A 22019-nucleotide genomic window follows, 5' to 3' on the forward strand; every position below is an offset into this window, starting at 1 on the left:
CCTCCTTTAGGTCTGTTAATAGTTGCTTTATGAATCTTGGTACTCCTGTGTTGGGTGCATAGATATTTATAAGCGTTATTTCTTCTTGATGAAGTGTCCCTTTGATCATTATATATTGTCCCTCTGTGTCTCTCTTTACCTGTCTTATTTTGAAATCCACTTTGTCTGATTTAAGAATTGCAACACCTGCCTTTTTTTGCTTGCTATTAGCTTGAAGTATTCTCCTCCACCCCTTCACTCTTAGCCTGTGTTTGACCTTGGGGCTGAGGTGTGTTTCCTGGAGGCAACAAATTGTGGATCTCATTCTTTAATCCATTTTGCCACTCTGTGTCTTTTTATTGGAGAGTTCAATCCGTTTACATTGAGAGTGATTATTGATGCATGTGGACTTAATGCTGTCAATCTGTCGCTCATTATCTTGTTTTCCTGCGTTTCTTTTCCTGTGTGCTTTAGCCTACACATTTAATACTGTAGTTTCTTATGCTGGGTTTCTTAGATTTTTCCTTATTTATGATTTGTGACTCTGTTCTGTATTCTATTTTAGTGTCTACCCTGAAGTTTGTATTTAGAATCTCGTGTATAATATAGTCTATTCTCTGGTGGTCTCTTACTTACTTGACCAATACTGATTTAGACCCTTTGCTCTTCCCCTCCTAAATAATTATTTTCATTTCTTATTCCAGCTCGTGTTATGAATTTGTAGTTAGAGTGAGAAGATCGTCCTTGTTTTGGTAGTTTCCTTACCTTTACCCTAATGCTATAGTTGAATATTTGCTATCCTGTTCTGGTTCTATCCATCGGTCTCCCTAGTCTGTGGATTGTGGCCCTTCTCTCCCTTTTTTCTTTTTTCAGGTATGAGAGCCTTCTTGAGGATTTCTTGTAATGGAGGGCTTTTAGTTACAAAGTCCCTTAACTTTTGTTTGTCTGGAAAAGATTTAATTTCTCCCTCATATCTGAAGGAAATTCTTGCTGGATAGAGTATTCTTGGCTGAAGATTTTTATCTTTTAAAGCTTTCAATATGTCACTCCATTGTCTCCTAGCTTGTAAGGTTTCTGTAGAGAAATCCACCGAAAGTCTGATAGGGGCTCCTTTGTAGGTTCTCTTCTTTTTTCTTACTTCCCTGAGTATTGTTTCTTTATCTTTCTTTCTTCCGATTGTACTACTATGTGCCTTGCAGTAGGTCTTTTTACATTGATAAATCTAGGAGATCTGAAAGCTTCCTCTACACACATTTCTCTGTCAATCCCTAGATTTGGGAAGTTCTCTTCAGTAATTTCGTTAAGCACACTTTCTGTTCCATTTTCCTTTTCCATGTTCTCGGGAATTCCTATGATCCTTAAGTTCTTACTCCTCATTGAATCCACTATCTCTCGGAGACTTTCCTCGTTTTTTTTCATTCTTAGGTCTCTTTCTTCCTCTCTCTGGAGCCATTCAGCCTGTCTATCTTCAATTATGTTAATTTGCTCTTCTATGGTGTCTACACGGGCATTGAGGGAATCCGTATTCTGTTTTATCTGGTCCATTGTGTTTTTCATCTCTAGTAATTTTGTTTGATTCTTCTTTATGATTTCAATCTCTTTTGTGAAGTAACTCCAGAACTCATTGGCTTGTTTCTCTATCTTTCTGTCTACTTCATTGAGTTTTTTGATTATAGCTGCTCTGAACTCATTATCACTTAGTTTACCTAATTCCAAGTCCTCAGGACTTAATTCTGTGTTTTTATTGTTTTCCTTCTGGTCTGGGGCTTTTATAAATTGCTGGATGGTAGAGGAGCGGTTTTTTCACATGGTGGTAGAATTCTGTTGCAGTTACAGCCTGTCGCCACTAGATGGAGGTCGAGTGCCTGCGCATTCTGAGTTCTCCGCCTTCGGGCAAGATGGTGGCGCCAGTGGCTTTGCCGGGAGGGAGGGGCTGCTGTTCTCGTACACTGATCTGGATTCAGGTCAGTTCTATTCTCTGGTCTCCCGAGGCCCTGGGTTTATGGGCTCCCCGCGCATGGAAGCTTTCCCCCCGTCAGTGGGTTTCCACTGAATCAGCGGCAGGAGTCCTGGATGATCCCCCGGTTGTGCAGCCCCTCTCCCACTCTTTCCCGGACCGCGCAGCAGCAATCGCAGACTCTAGGGGAGGGAGCGATGTTCTCTCCTACTGTTCCAGCGCCTCCGAGGCCATCCGCAGGTTTATGTTCTCTGCCTTCTTGGCATTGTAGGTCTCTAACGTGTTGGCATTAGACTTATTCTCTGAAATTCAGTTTTTCCAATCCTTTGTTGTATTTTGGAGGGGAGAGAATCCCAGGTCAGCTCACCCCGCCATTTTGCTCTGCCCCTTCTCCTTCCCAGTAGACATCATCTTCACTCCTGTTGACCAATACTCCGTCACACTGTAACTCTTAGCTGTGAGGGATGCTGGGAAGGTGAGTACCTGGCAGCTGAGTGGAATGGGATTATCCTCATTGACCTAGGTCAGTCGTGATTCATCCTTGGGAGAAGGTACATTGCCATGATGATAAAATTGGGATTCAGTTTTCAAGGAATAGTGTGTAGGCAATGGCTATTTTTAGACAGTAACATTATCTGCCACATTTGGCCTCTAGTCATATGCTGGTTCTCCATCCTTAGGAATGTATCACCTCTCCTTTACAGAATTTCACAGTCCTGGTGCTGAGGAGCTACTTAGAGACCATCTTATTCTGCTGTCCTCTTAAAGGATCACTGTCCAGGGCGACAGTGCTTGTTAGTGGCAGAGAGAGGACTGGAAGGCAAATCTCTTTGCTCCCAGGTCGCTGTTCTTTCCCACCGTGATCCATCTGGCCTAAAGTTTCTTTTAAAAGAGCCTTAGGAGAAAACTTCAAATGTGTGACCATTAAAACAAACAAACAACCACCAAAAAAAAGCAGGACAGTAAATTAATAGATAAATTTTTCTCTATCAAATTAAAACTGGGAAGTGGGCTGAGCATGGGGTGGGGAGACATCTGTGTTGCTACTTACACACTGTGGTATTGTTTGAATCTATTGCAATGGTATGTGTTTTCTTGATTAAATGTGTATTTTGGTAAAAATAATATGTGAATGTTGGTTTAAAAAAATCGAATAGTGCTGCTAGTGCTACTAGACTTGTCGTAATAATAAGAAAAACTATAGCTGTTTCTTTTTCCCCCATCACTAATTCCTGTTCCCAGAAAGAACCACTTTCAACCCTTAACTGCGACTTGATTTATTTATTCAATTTTCTAAGTCACATGTTTATCCTGCTATCATTTGGCACTTTTCAAATTTAGACTTTCTTTTTTTCACTATGGAAAATAAGATTTAACTCTCTTACCACCACCAATATCTCTGACACACATCACTCACACACACAAACTTCTTACTCCTTCCTTGAAATACAATTGTGTCACCATTTTGGATAAATTTCCATTTTATTTACTTAATATATCTTTTTAAATGTCTCAGTACAATAAAATACCTTAGGTGTTTTGCATTTTCACAGTTTTCTTGGTTATGTGCTTTCCTGAAGCTACGTGTCTTCTTGCTACATGTGAACTATTCATTCTCTGATACAGAGCTATTGATAAATTCATGGGATGTTTCCCACATAGGCACTCAGATTTCTTTTTTTTTAATAGTGGCACCTGAGCTAATAACTGTTGCCAATCTTTTTTTTTTTTTTCCTTTCCTGCTTTTTCTCCCCAAATCCCCCCGGTACATAGTTGTATATCTTAGTTGTGGGTCCTTCTAGCTGCGGCATGTGGGACACCACCTCAGCGTGGCCTGATGAGCGGTGCCATGTCCATGTCGAGGATCTGAACCAAGGAAACCCTGGGCCACCAAAGTGGAGTGCATGAACTTAACCACTCGGCCATGGGGCCAGCCCCTGTACTCCTATTTCTGTCCACCTTATGCCTAAGCTCCACATGAGCATACCAGTCATCCTTTACCTATTAGCACCTCTGTGGTCTGAATATTCTTGGCTTTTCTGATGGATCCAAGTATCATTTTGCTACAGGGTGACCTTTAATTTACCTTGTGGGTGCAGGTTTCTGAAACCACAAAGCACCCTGGTCTAATGGCTTTTATTCTCTTCTCCAGTGCTGCCTTCTCAGGCCCTGTCCATTCCCAAAAAGAAGAGGAAATGACTGAGTCCCAGGTAAATTTTTAATAGTGTATTTGTTACCTGCCTTATTCTACAGTGCAGTTTAAGGTGATTGGAGTAATCCATACAGTAAATTGGAAAATCCTATATAGATAAAACATACTTTCAAAGCAAATAGAGTTGGAAGATTAAGACCAGGGAAGAGTTGAAATATAGTTATGCAGAAATGCATTCATTCAGAGAGATTAAAGCTGGGCTTCACTTTCAATTTCAATAATTTCATTATTATATTGGTAAAGCAAACCAGAGCAGAAATTCATTGCATAATTGGCATTGTACTTAAGGATAAAATATTGCTACTCACAGCAATATGGAAAATCTCACAAACACGTGGAGTGAAAGAAGCCAGAAATAAAAGAGTTCATTCTATATGGATCCATTTGTATGAAGTTTGAAAACTAGGAAAACTAATCTATGAGAGAAGTCAGAATAGTGGTTACCCCTGAAGGAGTATTTGCTGGGAAAGAACATGAGAGAATCATCTGGAGTGCTGAAAATGTTTTGTATTTTGACCTGGGTGGTGGGTACACAAATATATAAATGTATAAAAATGTGTCATTTTATACTTAATTAATACATTTTGCCTCATTATTCTATGCGTGTCATACCTCATTTTTTTAAAAACAAAAACTAGCATATCTGAAGAAATAAAGAGATGTCTTTCTGTCAAATGACCTTACATAATTATATTTTTTAATGGGCATTTGGTATAGATTGGGCTACAATCTAAAGTAATAATTTCTTGTAAATTCTTATAATTTTAGTCCACTAGAATGTGAACAGGGAGAATGTTTTATTTGGTTTATCGCTGTATCTCCAGCCCCTAGAACAATGCCTGCAATACATGGTTTTTCTGAATACTTGTCATTTTAATACATTGAATCCATGGCTCCTTATTTCTTCTTTATTTTACTCTTAGAATAAGTAATGTCTGCCTCCTCTTCAAGGATATTTCCTTTTCCTCAGAAATTCATCCTTTTTCTTTACACATACTTTAAAATCTTTCTCTTTCAGATTTATCCTGCACTCTTAGCTATTGAACGTATCTCATTTTACCACCTTTCTACCCTCAGCTCAAAGCTTTGGTATACTAAGATGCACCTTTCTTTGACCATGTGTCCCTATCTAGCAGCTTTTCTATATCTCTAGTTTTTTCCTCAAACTCAGTTAATTTTCAAAGTGAATACACCTGTGTAACCAGCACAAGCAGTTGATCAAGAAATACAACATTACCCTAACACCCGTTCAACTCCTTGTGTACTTTTGCAAGTCATAAGTCCCACCCCAAGGGTAGCCACTCTTCAACTTCTATCCCCATAGATTACTTCTACCTATCTTTTAACTTTATATAATGTATGTATTCTGTATGTGGCTTCTTTTGCTTAATACTTTGTCAGATTCATGTTGAATTCTTGCAGGTAGTTGTAGTTCATTTAATTGAATTGCTGTATATTAGTTATGTGAATAAACCACAACTTTATCTATTCTATTATTGATTGGCATTTAGGTAGTTTTTATTTTGGGACAATTACAAATATTGTTGCTATGAACTTTCTTGTTGCACAAATGTACACATTCCTTTGTATATATGCCAAAGTAGAATTGCTGAGTCGTAGGTTATTCATAAGAGCAGCTTTTATTGATACTGCCAGACAGTTTTCCAAAGTAGTTGTCCAAAATTACACTCTTAATAGCGTATGAGAGCTCCAGTTACTCCAAGACAACCATCTCGAGTGTATTTTCTATGCTCACTAGCCTGCCTTTTTTTATAATACCAAACTCATAGGCAATAAAAGAGAAGCTCAACTAAATTTGCATTCAGAAAAATTACATTTTCCTTTTTGATACAATCACCATAAATAAAGTAAATTGGCAAAACTTGGCAACAATTTTAGTAATACATATGGCAGACCCAGTCTGGTATTTAAATACATATTTACAAACCAAATTAAAATCTAGTAGGAAACTGTGTACAGGAGGTGAAAAAGAAATTCATGATTGAAAAAATAAAAGAGAACAAATGCCCAAGAAAATTGCAAATAATAATAAAACTACTGTCTATTGTTAATCAAAGCTTTACATGGATTGCCTTATATAATCGTCATAAGGAGTCTGTTTTCCTTTTTTTTTTCACGAGTGAGGAAGCAAGCACAGAAAGATTTGAGAAACTGGCTCGAGGGCAGAGGGGAAGGATGTGGTGGAATCAGGCTTCAGTCCCAGGCAGTATGACTGTGAAGCCTCTAATCTTAACCGCTGTCTCTGTGTCTCACTCATTAATGAAATGCAAATAAAATGATTTTTTAAAAAAATCATCAGATTAGTCCAGTTTTTAAAAAGTTCATCGTGTCTCGAATCTGATCACTTGTCAACATTTCCATAGATCTTGCTGTAACTCAGGCCGTATCGTTTCTTACCTGGAAGTACTTCAGTAACTGCCTACTAGTCTCCCTGCATCCATTCTTGTCATTCTCCATGGAACAACCAAAGCAATCATTTAAAACCTAAGGCATTCGCTTCTCTGCTTAAAACCATCTAATGGCTTCCCATTACACTTGGAATAAAATTCAGATTCCTTACTGTCCGTTACAAAACCCTACATGATATGCCTTCTGCCTGTGTCTTTACCATGATCTCATGCTACACCCTCCCTCATTCACTGTCTTTCAGTGATGCTACCATATTTCTCCTGTTGGAACAGACCAAGTTTCAGGAACTTTGAACATGCTATTAAAGCTACTAGAAAAGATCAATATCCCAGGTCAAACAGTCAGGCGTCTCTTACGCAGCCTTTTTGTTCTCTTCAGGTCTTCAATTGATTGGATGAGGCCCACTCATATTAGGGCGGACAATTTGCTTTACTCAGTCTGCTGATTTAAATGTTAATCTCATGTAGAACACCCTCACAGACACATTCAGAATAATGTTTAGCCAGACTGTGGCCCAGTGTTTATGTGTTTATCTGTTTAACACATAAAATTAACCATCACACTATCTTATCTGACATATTCACGTGTTTATGTTTTCATTTGTTTCTCCCAAGTAGAGTGTAAGTTCCAAGAGGGCTAGAACTTAGGTCTTTCTTACTGCTGTATTTTTAGGACCTAAACCAGTGCTGGGCACATCTGGTAACTCAGTAACATATTGACTAAAAACCCGTAACTCCAGGGCTCAAATAAGAATTATTTTCTCGTGCTCCTCAGTGACAATTAACATTCATAATGAAAACCTCAAGTCCTATAAGACCCTCGAATCACCTCTGAGTTATCAAAAAAAGGTTCAATCATTTAATCCTTCTGTTCCATTGTTTTAACATATAGTGAAAATATGTTGTGTGAAATAGGAGATGTACGAGGTGTTGCTGACCGAGACTACATTAAAAGAACTTGACACACTCTACCTAGGTGTTGAAGAAGAAGGAGGAATCAAAACTTACTGCCACAGTTCCATTTTTGGAAAAAGGTGGTTAATGTTGCTGTTAACCCAGATGGGAAAGTTAATAGCAGATGCTGAGTATGATATTATTCCTCACAAGCCTACTATGGAATAGGTAATGTTTCCTGAGATAGTGAACTATCAGAGGCAAACTCCCAACTGGATTCTAGGCAGTAAATAAATGTATGATAATTAGAAAACCACAATTTTCTATTAGAGAGTTCTCTAAGTTCTCAGTCTGTCAAAAAATCCAGGATTCTTTAAAGAATCTCCTCACTTTCCTAGCTGTTCCCTTTTCTTTTGAGAATGATTAAATATTCAAAGAAGATTTAAGAGAACATCTATTCCAACGTTTTCATTTAACAGATGGGAAGCTCTTGACCCAGAGAAATTTTAAACATTGTTTAAGTAAAGCCAGGAAATGCAGTTAAAAAAAAAGGAAAAATCTATGCGTTACTGTCAGGTAAGATAAAATTCAAGACAGTAAGCTTTAAACAAACAAAAAGCACAGTGCTTTAAAATGATGATGAGTGCAGCAGCAGATAAGAAAGATAAATAGTTAGGACTACTTCTGTACCAAATAAACTGCAGCAAATTCATATAAGGAACACCGTGAAAAATAAGAAATGTGTCAATAGAGGCCTTTCATTGGTCTGTCTTAGCTCATGATAGGCGGATCACGTAGACAACAAAATGAATGTAACTACCAATAATAATTTGATAGAGCTAATTAATGAACAGCTTATAGCCTGGAAATAGTTAATATCTCTTATTTAGATATGGAATAAACTAAGAAACTGACCATATATTAGGCCTGAATAGAATTCAGTAAATTTCAAAAGTATAAACTATACATGTTCCACAATGCAATTAAATAGGAAGATAATGATAAAAGATTCAAAAAGAAAAACTTCCAGAAGACACTTTTTAAAGTATCATAAGCAACTCAGCTTAAGGAGGACATAAAGATTTGTTACAGAACATCTAAAAAGAAAAATCAATGCACAGAAAACCTATAGGCTGAATAATAAAGTTAATAAACATAAAATGAACAAAATATATAGCTCTAGAAATTAGAAACAAAATGAGAAAATAGAAGAAGGAATTGGTGAGAATAAAATTCAAGTCAGTGAGTTAGAACGCAGAAAAGGAGAGCTAATGCAGAGCTGCTGTTTCATGTCTCTCTCTGTCTTCTCTTTTTCTTTCTTTCCTTCTTTATTGGTTTAAAATCTAGGAAGAGAGAGGGAGAAGTAGAATAAATAGCCGGAATTAGCGTATGTTAATATTTTGTCACTTTGCTTCAATTTTTTTCAATAAAATAATTAGAATAGTGCAGATACTCTGTCCCCAGAGGCACTCACTCTCATGAATATTAAGTATGTCCGTAGAGTCCATGGTTTTATATTTTTACCACACAGATTTGTATGTATAAACATTACATAATGCTGCTGTGTTTTAGGATTTTAAATAACTGGGAACTTAATGGGCTTACAGTCTTGCACCTCCCTTTTTCTCCACTCTGCATTATGTTTTCAGGACAATTCATGTTAGTATATGTATTCCTGACTTTGTCCTTTTCTATTGTTTTATTTGTTTTCTTATGTCACTATCACTCTATCTTAATTATCATATCTTTATTATAATAAATCTTGATATCTGATTAATGCAAATGATTCCTCCATCTTTGTTTTTCTTCAACATTGCTTTAGCTATTTGTGGCTATTTATACTTCCTTATAAATTTTAGAATTAGTCCATTTTCACAGTTGAAACTGCTGAGATTTTTATTTTGAATTGGATTATGTTTACAAGGATGTCATCTGCAAATAGTTTTCTTCATTTTGAATCCTCATGCCCCCTTTTGTTGTTATTTGAATTGCTAAACATTCAGTATATTGTGCAATAGTTGTGGTGGTGGCAGTCATCTTTGTCTCATTCTCTGTCTTAGGGGTACACTTTCAATCATTCGTGAGTATGATATTTGCTGTAGGTTTTTTTTGTTAATAATCTTCCAGATGACGGAAATTTCCTTTTATTCCTAGACTGCTAAGAGTGTTTATCATAAATTGGTGTTAAATTTTGTCAAGTACTTTCTTTTATATACGATCTTGATCAAACAATTTTCTCCTTTTTTCTATTAATGTGGTAAATTACAATGATCAATTTTTGAGTGTTAAACTAACCCTGTAACCTTGGTTGGGGGGCAGTTGGGTACTTTTTTTCTTCCTGGAGAGTTAATACATTAATTTAATTTATAATAAGGTATACATGACAGACACCAGGACTTTCTTGAAAGCAGATTTTTGTTAGGTTGACTTCTGGCATTAAAAGGTAAGGTGGAGGGGCCTGAATAAAATTCAGAAAATTTCAAAAGTATAAACTATACATGTTCCACAATGCAATTAAATAGGAAGATAATGATAAAAGATTCAAAAAGAAAAACTTCTTTTTAGGCGCTGGGGCCTAGTGGTTAAGTTTGGTGCACTGGCTTTGGCAGCCAAGGTTCGCAGGTTCAGATCCCTGGCAGGGACCTACACCACTCGTCAGCTGTGCTGTGGCAGTGACCTGCGTAGAAAACAGAGGAAGATTGGCACAGATGTTAGCTCAGGGCTAATCTTCCTCAAGCGAAAAAAAAAGAGGAAGACTGGTGACAGATGTTAGCTCAGGGTGAATCTTCCTTAGCGGAAAAAAAAAGTTAAGGTGGAGCCAAGATATAAGTGTCTTGTAAGCACTTATTATTTTATTTAGCAGATTTCCTGCAGTGCCTACCACAAGTGCGCAGTGAATGCTGTTTTGGACAAGATGTTCAAAATTATGACTTGTCCAAGGCAGTGCTGTTTTATTAAAGTAAATTTTGTGATTATAAATTCTTTAGAGAATTTGAACATTGTCTGAAAGTCACTTACTTCTTCATGTCATACATACTCCCTAATTTTTTGTCCCTTAACTTTATGTTTTTAATGATTTTATGTGTGTAAGGATCACAGAATTATTCATACTACACTGAGCTGTGCATTGAAAATATAGTGTATTTTTTAAATTTTTTCTGATATCCCTTATGAGTTCTGATTACTAGAATGAAAAAAAAAAAGCTACTTTTAATGCAGTCTGGTTCAAAACTTAGTCCAATCCGTAAATTGTTTCTTTGAATAATTACTCAGTCATTAAGATCCCCTCCATACCCCAGTCCTCTCTAAGGTGGTGTCTGAGACATGGAAGAAGAGCTTCATAGCTTTGGGAGGAAGGGATCTCCTATGATCCTCCGTGGATATGTGCTGGCTGCTTTCAGTACTAATGAATGTAGTTTAGCTTGTTTCTTTTTCTGGGCATTCTGTAGCTGGTGAATTTGTGGTACACTTCTCAGCTCAGTCATGGTCCAAGGGCCTCTCCCTTCACCTGGCTTCCTTTGGGTCTTGCTGCCTCCATAATCTTCTCTGAGTCTGTCATGTCCTCCCAAGAGTGCCAGGGTTCCATATAGCCCGCAGCCTGTGGGGTCACCTTGCCTTCTGCAAGCGTCCTGTTACTCCCTACTCAGTATGTATGCTATATGGGAACCAAGGGCTACAGTGAAGTCCTTCTCCCGACTTGACCATGGCGCTTTGCCCTCTTAACTCACTGCCTCTCTTTCATTCCACGTTAATGTGCTGGAGTGGGGAGTTCTGAGCAAACATTTCACGGCCTACCTCCCTATCTCCATAGCCTTTCTTCTTTATCCTCCAGGGCGAAGGAGATGATCTTCCCCTGCCATCTGACCCTCTGTCTTTCTTCTTTCAGTAAAGCTAAAATGGAGAAGGGGCATGAGGAATAAGGAAACATACATTAAAAAAGCATTTCCTAACTAGTATACTGGGCACACATGTTTGGAGTCTTTGAGTGCTGACTTTAGGCCCAAGGTAATATAAAATATGGCCCCAGAAGGTCTCGAGATATTCTTGATGACAAAGGACATCCATCCAGAAGTAAGAAAAGTAGCCCTAGAGGAAGAACATCACATCGTCTTGTTCTTTTGTTGCTATGTTAAGTTTTCATCTGCAAATAAAAAGTTCATTTCTTCAGAAACATAGAGCAGAATGCCTAGGAAAATAAAACTGAATTGACAAGCCTACTGTGTGCTCTGCATTCTGCTTAGTGCTTTACTTGAGCTCTTCATTTTTTCGTGAGGATTTGAATTAATGTTTGCTGTCATTTCCTTTCAGCCTGAGGAACTTCTTTTATTATTTCTTGTGAGGCCAGTCTGCTAGCAATGAATTCTCTATTTTTGTTTATCTGGGAATAAATTTCACTTATTTTTAGATGAAATTCACAGGACATAAAATTAATCATTTTAAAGTCAGCAATTCAGTGGTATTCACAATGCTGTTCACAATGTTGTGCAGCCACAATCTCTGTCTAGTTCCAAAATATTTTCATCACCCCAAAGTAAAACCCCATACCCATTAAGCATTGACTCCTCCATTCCCCTCTCCTCCCAGCCCTGGCAACCACAAATCTACATTCTGTCTCTATGGATTAACCTATTCCATACATTTCATATAATAGAATCATAAAATGTATGACCTTTTGTGTTTGGCTTCTTTAACTTAGTATAGTCATCTTCATTTTTGAAAGATAACTTTACCAGATATAGGATTATTAGTGTTTTTTCTTTCAGCACTTGGAATATGTTGTCTCATTGCCATTTGGCCTCCCTTGTTTCTGATGAAAAGTCAGCTGTTAATTTTCTTGTGGCTGCCTTGTAGATAATGGATTGGTTTTCTCTTGCTGCTTTTAAGATTTTCTCTTTATCTTTACTTTCAGCATTTTGATTATGATGTGTTTAGGTTTGTAACTCTGTGTTTATCCTGCTTAGGGTTCATTGAGTGTCTTGGATATATATATTAGTGTTTTTAAATCAAATTCAGGAAGTTTTCAACCATAATTTCTTTGAATATTTTTCTGTCCTTTCTCTCCTTCTGGTACTCACATTATGCATGTGTTGATACACTTATTGCTGTCTTAGATTTCTCTGCATCTCTGCTCATTTTTCTTCATTCTTTTTTCTTTCTTTTCTTCACATTGCATAGTTTCTGTTAATCTGTTGATCTTTAAGCTTACTGATTCTTTCTTCTGCCAACTCAGACCATCATGAAGCTGCAAGAAAGTCTCAGCCAGGCCAATGGAGAGTTGCTGACCAAAGCTTTCCGATTAGAGGAGTCCCACATCAAGTAGAAATGGTCCAGGCGCTCATACTCTCACTGTGCTTAGTCTTTGGCTGGAAGTAGCTTGGGAATAGCATGGTCTCAGCATGAACTCAAGAGTAGAACCAAAGATGGAGCAGCTGGAGGATGTTTACCAACTATGCTTCTCACAGCTGGTTTTCTTGAAGGGGATCTAAGAGCACACTTCCATGACTGCCACAAAGGTGGTACTTTGAAATGTTCTCTTTTTGGTGTGAACATTTTTATATGTCTATATGGATTTACCTAGTGTTATTAACTGCCTGTGACAGAAATCTCAGATAACAGGACAGAATTTTGTTTCTCTCTCATACAGAAGTTCAGGTACCAACAAACTGTGCTAGTCCTAAATCTCCAATGTGTAGAGAACCAGGACCCTTCTATTTCGTTTCTCTACCTAATTGTCCTCTAATAGGTGCCTTCTACCTCTTTGTCCCAAATGACTATCTTTGCCCTAGCCATTGTGTTTCCTTAGCAGTCCACAGGAAGGGGGAAGCTGGGGAAAAAGGTATACTTCATCCCTTTCAGCCCACTTACTGCTAGTTGTACATAATACTCCTGCTTTCATCTCATTGACTAGAACCTTGGACATGTAAAAATCTCTAGTTTCCAAGGAGTTAAAGAATGATTATTTATTCCAGGAGGCCATGTGCCCAGTCAAAACTTTGGGAAAGGGGGAGCATAAATACTGGGGTAGAGGAGTAATAGTCTGTGCTACAGTATCACATTCTTCTGGATTTCTTTCTTTTCTTTTTAGATCAATGTTGTTCTCCTATTTCTTTTTAAATTATTCATTCCATTGAGATTTTTCATTGAGATTCAGTTTGTTTCAGTATTTATTCCTAATTTTGTATTTCTTTGAATTTCTTTTTCTTCATTAAACATTCGCCTAATTCATTATTTATAGTTAAAATATCAACTTTTAAATATGGAGATTTATGTATCTAAGTTCTAGATTTCTCATTTTTAGGTTATTTATGCTTTCACATTTACTAAATTATTTTTATTAAGTATTTTATTCGTTTATTTTAATGATTTCTTTTTGGATTCTCTCACTCTTGAGCTGGGTGCAATTAGGGTTTTCTTGCCAAATCTGTGGTGTTGGTTTTTAAAATTTATTTACTAGTTTATTGATCCATCTTCCTGAGAAAATATAACTTCCTGAGGAGAAATCTGAGGCTGAAGCAGTATTGGAAAGAATTCATCTTATGTGCTCTTGTCTTTCAGTATAACTGAAACCTAGTAAAACCATTATACTAGGACCAGTTTTCTGCATTGTTTTCTCCTTAGCCCTACTTCCTCTCCAAGTGCTTTTGTCCAAGCTTATTTTGGTCTTTTAAGGGAAAGTCCCAACAACCTCCTGGATTTTCAGGAGTTGTTTAATAATGCTTTGCTTTTTTTTAGGTATGCTTTTTTGGTGAGGAAGATTGGCCCTGAGCTAACATATGTTGCCAATCTTCCTCTTTTTTTTCCCCTCCCCAAAGGCCCAGTACAGAAGTTGTCTACCCTAGTTGTAAGTCCTTCTAGTTCTTCTATGTGGGATGCTACCACAGCATGACTTGATGAGCGGTATGTAGGTTGGCACCTGGGAACCAAACCGGCAAACCCTGGGCTGCTGAAGTGGAGTGTGCAAAGTTAACAGGTAGTCTACTGGGCTGGCCCCAACTCTTTGCCTTTGGTTTCTTTTTTTTCCCACCTTTACTGAGATAAAATTTACATATAACACTGTGTTAGTTTAATGTATACAACCTGTTGATTTGATATATATTACAAAACGATTAGCACCATAGCATTAGCTAACACCTCCATCTTGTCACATAATTACCATTTCTTTTTTTTTTTTGAGGAAGATTAGCCCTGAGCTAACATCTGCTGCCAATCCTCCTCTTTTTGCTGAGGAAGACTGGCCGTGAGCTAACATCCATGGCTGTCTTCCTCTATTTTATATGTGGGATACCTGCCACAGCATGGCTTGAGAAACGGTTGTGTAGGTCCGCACCTGGAATCCGAACTGTGAACCCCGGGCTCCTGAAGCAGAATGTGTGAACTTAATCACTGCACCACCAGGCTGGCCCCCATTTCTTTTTTGTGATGAGAACATTTAAGATCTACTCTCTTAGCAACTTTCAAGTATATAATATAATACTGTTAACTATAATCACCATGCTGTACATTAGATCTCTAGAAATTATTCATATTATAACTGGAAGTTTATACCCATTGACCAGCATCTCCCCGTTTCCCCCACCCCCATCCCCTGGCAACCATCATTCTACTCTCATTTCTATGCGTTTGGCTTTTTAAGATTCCACATGTAAGTGAGGTCATACAGTATTTGTCTTTCTCTGACTTATTTCACTTAGCATAATGCCCTCAAGGTCTACCCATCTTATCACTAATGGCGAGATTTCCTTCTTTCTTGTTGCTGAATAATATTCTGTTGTATATCTTCTTTATCTTTTCATTCATAGACACATACTTAGGTTGTTTCCGTATCTTGGCTGTTGTGAATAATTGTGCACTCAACATGGGAGTGCAGATATTTCTTCCAGATCCTGATTTCATTTCCTTTAGATGTATACCTAGAAGTGGGATTGCTGGATCTATTTTTAATTTTTTGAGCAACCCCCATAGCGTTTTGCATAGTGACTGTACCAATTTACATACCACCAACAGTGCACAAGGGTTCTCTTTTCTCCACATCCTCATCAACGCTTTTCTGTTGTCTTTTTGATGATAGCCATTCTAACGGGTGTGAGATGGTATCTCATTGTGATTTTGAGATAATCATCAATTCTCTGATGATTAGTGATGTCAAACATCTTTTCATGTACTTGCTGGCCATTTGTATGTCTTCTTTGAAAAAATCAGGTCGTCTGTCCATTTTTTAATCAGATTGTTTTTTTGCTCTTGAGTTATATGAGTTTTTTAGATATTTTGGATATTAACCCCTTATCAGATATATGGTTTGCAAATAATTTCTCCCATTCCATTGACTGCCTTCTCATTTTGTTGATTGTTTCTTTTGCTGTGCAGAAGCTTTTTAGTTTGCTGTGGTGGCACTTATTTCTGCTTTTGTCACTTGGGCTTTTGGTGTCATATCCAAAAAATCACTGCCAAGACCAATGTCAAGGAGCTGTTTCCCTCTGTTTTCTTCTGGGAGTTTTACAGTCTCAGGTCTTACTTATAAATCTTTAACCCATTTTGAGTTAGTTTTAGTGAGTGGTATAAGCTAGGGGTCCAATTTATTCTTCTGCATGTGATTATCCAGTTTTCCCAGTAGCATTTATTAAAATGGCTGTCCTTTTCCCATTGAGTCTACTTGAGTCCCTTGTCAAATATTAGTTGACCATATATGCGTGGATTTATTTCTGGGCTCTCTGTTCTATTCCATTGATCTATGTGTCTGTTTTTATGCCAGTACCATACTGTTTTGATAACTAGCTTTGTACTATACTTTGAAATCAGGAAAGGTGATACCTCCAGCTTTGTTCTTCTTTTTCAGGATTGTTTTGGGTATTTGGAATCTTTTGTGGTTCTGTGTAAATTTTAGGACTTTTTTTTCTATTTTTGTGGAAAAAATCCATGGGAAGTCTCTTAGGAGTTGCATTGAATCTATAGATGGCTTTGGGAAGTATGGACATTTTAGCAGTATTAATTCTTCCAATCCATGAACACAGGATATCTTTACATTTGTCTGTGTCTTCTTCCATTAGTGTCTTATAGTTTTCATCGTACAGATCTTTTGCTTCCTTGGTTGAATTTATTCCTAAGTATTTTATTGTTTTTGGTGCTATTGTGAATGGGATTATTTTCTTTATTTCTTTTACAGATATTTCGTTGTTAATATATGGATGCAACTGATTTCTGTATGTTGATTTTGTGTCCTGCAGCTTTACTGAATTTGTTGATTAGTTCTAACAGTTTTTGGTGGAGTCTTTAGGATTTTCTATATATAAGATCATATCATCCGCAAACAAAAACAGTTTTACTTCTTTTCTGACTTGGATGCCTTTTATTTCTTTTTCTTGCCTGATTGCTCTGGTTGGGACTTCCAGTACTATGTTGAATAGGAGTGCTGAGAGTCTTGTTCCTGATTTTAGAGGAAAAATTTTGAGTCTTTCACCATGAGTATGATGTTAGCCATGGGCTTGTCATAGATGTCATTTATTACATTGAAGTGTGTTATTCAATTTGTTGAGAGTTTTTCTCATGAAATGATGTTGGGTTTTTTCAACATGCTTTTTCTGTATCTGTTGAGATGATCATATGATTTTATCCTGCATTCTGATGATGTTGTATATCACATTTATTGATTTGCATATGTTGAAACATCCTTGCATCCCAAGAATAAATCCCACTTGATCATGATGTATGATCCTTTTAACATGCTGTTGAATTTGGTTCACTAATATTTTGCTGAGAATTTGCATCTATATTCATTTAGGGATATTGACCTATAGTCTGCTTGTAGTGTCCTTGTCTGGTTTGGGGATCAGGGTAATGCTGGCGTCATAAAATGAGCTTGGGAGTGTTCCCTCCACTTGAGTATTTTGGAAGAGTTTCAGAAAGATTGGTGAGCATTCTTCAGATGTTTGGTGGAATTCACCAGGGAAACCATCTGGTCCTGGGCTTTTCTTTGGTGGGACATTTTTGATTACTAATCCAATCTTTTTACTTGTTATTGGTCCAGATTTTCTGTTTCTTCATGAATCAGTCTTGGTAGGTTATCTTTTTCTAGGAATTTATCCATTTTTTTCTAGGTTATCCAATTTGTTGGCATATAATTGTTCATACTAATCTCTTATGACTCTTTGTATTTCTGTGGTATCAATTGTAATGTCTCCTCTTTCATTTCATTTCTTATTTTATTTATTTAACTCCTCTCTCTTTTTTTTAGTCAGTCTAGCTAAAGGTTTGTAAATATTATTTATCTTTCAAAAAACAGTCCTTAATTTGGTTGATCTTTTCTATTGTTTTTCTGGTTTTTATTTCATTTATTTCTGCTCTGGCCTTTGTTATTTCCTTCCTTCTGCTAACTTGGACTTAGTTTGTTCTTCTTTTTCTAGTTACTTGAAGTAAAGTTATATTGTTTATTTGAGATCTTTTTTCTTAATGTAGACATTTATCGCTATTCCCTCTTAGTATTACTTTTGCTACATTCCATAGATTTTGGTATGTTGTGTTTTCATTTTCATTTGTTTCAAGATACATTTTAATTTCCCTTTTGATGTCTTCTTCTTGAGCGGGGGGGTGCAGAGATTGCCCTGAGCTAACTACTGCCAATCCTCTTTTTGCTGAGGAAGACTGGCCCTGAGCTAACATCCATGCCCATCTTCCTCTGCTTTATATGTGGGATGCCTACCACAGCATGGCTTTTGCCAAGCGGTGCCTTGTCCTCACCTGGGATCTGAACCGGCGAACTCCGGGCTGCGGAGAAGCGCAACTGCGAATTTAACCTCTGCACCACTGGGCCAGCCCCTTGATGTCTTCTTTGACCCATTGGTTGTTGGAGTGTGTTGTTTAATTTCCACGTATTTGTGAATTTTCCAGCTTTCCTCTTGTTATTGGTTTCCAGTATCCAGAAAAGATACTTGGTATGATTTCAGTCTTTGATTTGCTAAGACTTGTTTTGTGACTTACCAAGTCATCTTTCCTGGAGAATGTTCTATATATACTTGGAAAGAATATGTATTCTATTGCTTTGGGGTGAAATATTCTGCATATGTCTTTTAGGTCCATTTGGTCAATCAAGTGTTTCCTTATTTGATTTTCTGTCTGGATGATTTATCCATGGTTAAAAGTGGGATTGAAGTCCCCTACTATTATTGTATGTTGTCTTTTTCTCCCTTCAGATCTGTTAGTATTTGCTTATTACTTAGGTCCTGCAATGTTGGGTGCATATATAATTATGATTGTTATATCTTCTTGATGAGTTGACCCCTTTATCATTTTATAATGACCTTGTCTCTTGTTATAGTTTTTGCTTAACATCTACTTTTTCTGTTGTAAGTGTAGCTACCTCTGTTCTCTTTTAGTTTCCAATTGCATGGGTACCTTTTTTTAAAAAACAATTATTTTATTGAGATCATATTGGTTTATAACATTGTGTAATTTCAGGTGTACATTATTATATATCAATTTCTATATAGACTGTATCATGCTCACCACCAAGAGTCTAGTTTTTATCTGTCACCATACGTATATGCCCCTTTACCTCTTTCATCCACCCCTCCCCCTTCCCCTCTGGTAACCATTAGTCTGTTCTCCTTATCCATATGTTTGTCTTCCACATATGAGTGAAATCATACAATGTTTGTCTTTCTCTGTCTGGCTTATTTCGTTTGACATAATACCCTGAAGTTCCATCCATGTTGTTGCAAATGGGATGGTTTTGTCTTTTTTTTTATGGCTGAGTAGTATTCCGTTGTATATATATACCACATCTTTATCCATTCATCAGTTGATGGGCACTTGGATTGCTTCCATGCCTTGGCTATTGTGAATAATGCTGCAGTGAACATAGGGGTGCATAAGCCTCTTTGATTGTTGATTTCAAGTTCTTTGGATAAATACACAGTAGTGGGATAGCTGGATCATATGGTATTTCTATTTTCAGTATTTTGAGAAACCTCCATACTGTTTTCCATAGTGGCTGCACCAGTTTGCATTCCACTAGCAGTGTATGAGGGTTCCATTTTCTCCAAATCCTCTCCAACATTTGTTATTTTTTGTCTTGTTAATTATAGCCATTCTGATGAGTGTCAGGTGATATCTCATTGTAGTTTTGATTTGCATTCCCCTAATGATTAGTGATGTTGAACATCTTTTCATGTGCCTGTTGACCATCTATGTATTTTCTTTCGAAAAATTTCTGTTCATATCCTCTGCCCATTTTCTGATCGGGTTCGTTTTTTCTTGAGTTGTATGAGTTTTTTATATATTTTGGAAATTAACCCCTTGTCAGATATATGGTTTGCAAATATTTTTTCCCAGTTGGTGGGTTGTTTTTTCTTTTGTTCATGATTTCCTTTGTCTTGCAGAAGCTTTTTAGTCTCATGTAGTCCCATTTGTCTATTTTTTCTTTTGTTTCCCTTGCCTGAGTAGACATGGCATTCAAGAAGATACTGCTAAGACTGATGTCAAAAAGTGTACTGCCTGTATTTTCTTCTATGAGTTTTATGGTTTCAGGTCTTACATTCAAGTCTTCAATCCATTTTGAGTTGATTTTTGTGTATGGTGTAAGATAAACGTCTACTTTCATCCTCATTTATTGAAGAGACTATCCTTTCTCTGTTGTATGTTCTTGGCTCCTTTGTCAAAGATTAGCTGTCCATAGATGTGTGGTTTTATTTCTGGGCTTTCAATTCTGTTCCATTGATCTGTTTGTTTTTGTGTCAGCACCATGCTGTTTTGATTCCTATAGCTTTTTAGTATATTTTGAAGAAAATTTTCTCAGGATTGCTTTGGCTATTTGGGGTCTTTTGTTCTATATAAATTTTAGAAATCTTTGTTCTATTTCTGTGAAGAATGTCATTGGGATTCTGATTGGGATTGCATTGAATCTGTAGATTGTCTTAGGTAATATGGACATTTTAACTATGTTTATTCTTCCAATCCATAAGCATGGACTATCTTTCCATTTCTTTATGTCTTCTTTGATTTCTTTCAGTAATGTCTTACAGTTTTCATTATATAGGTCTTTCACCTCCTTGGTTAAATTTATTCCTAGACAGTTTATTCTTTTATTGTGACTGTAAATGTGATTGTATTCTTGACTTCTCTTTCTGCTGGTTGCATGGAGTATCTTTTACCTTCCCTTCACTGTGAGCCTATATATATGTCCTTAAAGCTGAAGTGAGTCTCTGGTATACAACATACTGGTTGGTCTTATTTTTTTATTCATCCAGCTACTCTGTGACTTTTGATTAGAGAATTCAGTCTATTTACATTTGCAGTATTTATTGATAGGTAAAGACTTAGGTCATCTTGTTCATTGTTTTCTAGCTATTTTGTAGTCCTCTCATTCCTTTCTTCCTCTCTTGCTGTCTTCTTTTGTGAGTGAATTCTTTTATGTGGTGGTGTGCTCTGATTCTTTTCTCTTTTTCTTTTGTGTATCTACTGTAGGTTTTGCTTTGTGGTTACCATGAGGCTTACATAAAACATTGTATAGATAGAACATTCTGTTTTCCACTGGTAGCTTAACAACTTTGATCACATACAAAAACTACCATTTTACTCCCTTTTTTATGTTTTTGATGTCACAATTTACCTCTTTTTATATTATGTATTTTTTAACAAATTATTGTAGCTATAGTTATTTTTAATACTCTTGTCCTTTAACCTTTATACTAGAGTTAGGTGGTTAATACAGCATCATATTACAGTTATTTTCTGAATTTGACTATATACTTACCTTTTCTAGTATGTTGTATATTTGTATGTTTTCATGTTACTAATTAGCCTCCTTTCATTTCAGCTTGAAGAACTCCTTTCAGCCTTTCTTGTAAGGTAGGTCTAGTGGTGATGACCTGCCTCAGCTTTCGTTTGTAGGGAAAGTCTTTCTCTCTCCTTTGCTTCTGAAGGACAACTTTGGTGGATAGTATATTCTTGGTTTGCAGCTTTTTTTTCTTTCAGTGCTTTGAATATATCATCCCATTCTCTTGTGGCCTGTAAGGTTTCTGCCAAAAATTCTGTTAGCCTAATAGGGGTTCTCTGTAAGTTACAAGCTTCTTTTCTCTTGCTGCTTTTAAGATGCTGTCTTTGTCTTGGATTTTTGACAGTTTTATTTTAATGTGTCTTGGAGAGGATTTCTTTAAATTGAGTTTGTTTGGTGACTTATGAGCTTGATGAACTTAGATATTAAAATCTCTCCACATATTTGGGAAGTTCTCAGGCATTATTTCTTTAAATATGCTTTCTGCCCCTTTTCTCTCTCTCCTTATTCTGAGATCTCTATAATGTGAATATATTTCATTTGGTGGTGTGCCATAATTCTCATAGGCTTCCTTCAGTCTTTTCTCCTCTGACTGGATAATTCATAGTTCCTGTTTTCTAATCACAAGTTCTTTCTTCTGTTTGATCCGTTCTGCTGTTGATGCTCTCTATGGCATTTTTCATTTCATTCATTGTATTCCTCAGCTCCAGAATTTTTGTTTGGTTCTTTTTTTGATTTCTCTCTGTTAAGCTTCTCATTTTGTTCATGTACTGTTTTCCTGAT

General features: G+C 36.8%; 1 protein-coding gene across 3 annotated transcripts in view; it reads left to right on the forward strand.

The window, feature by feature from the left end:
* Positions 1 to 22019, forward strand: part of LOC103552489 (zinc finger protein 569) — a 65780-nt gene that overhangs the window by 30036 nt on the left and 13725 nt on the right. For 2 of the 3 annotated variants that reach the window (XM_070557481.1, XM_070557484.1), the window contains exon 3: positions 4089 to 4146. The exons of the other annotated variant lie outside the window; for it this stretch is intronic. In XM_070557481.1, the coding sequence (XP_070413582.1) occupies positions 4089 to 4146 (58 nt within the window). The remainder of the gene's footprint in view (positions 1 to 4088; positions 4147 to 22019) is intronic. 3 annotated transcript variants of the gene reach the window in all.

The sequence above is a fragment of the Equus przewalskii genome, chromosome 9 (assembly GCF_037783145.1).
Source record: "Equus przewalskii isolate Varuska chromosome 9, EquPr2, whole genome shotgun sequence".
Classification (NCBI taxonomy): Eukaryota; Metazoa; Chordata; class Mammalia; order Perissodactyla; family Equidae; genus Equus; species Equus przewalskii.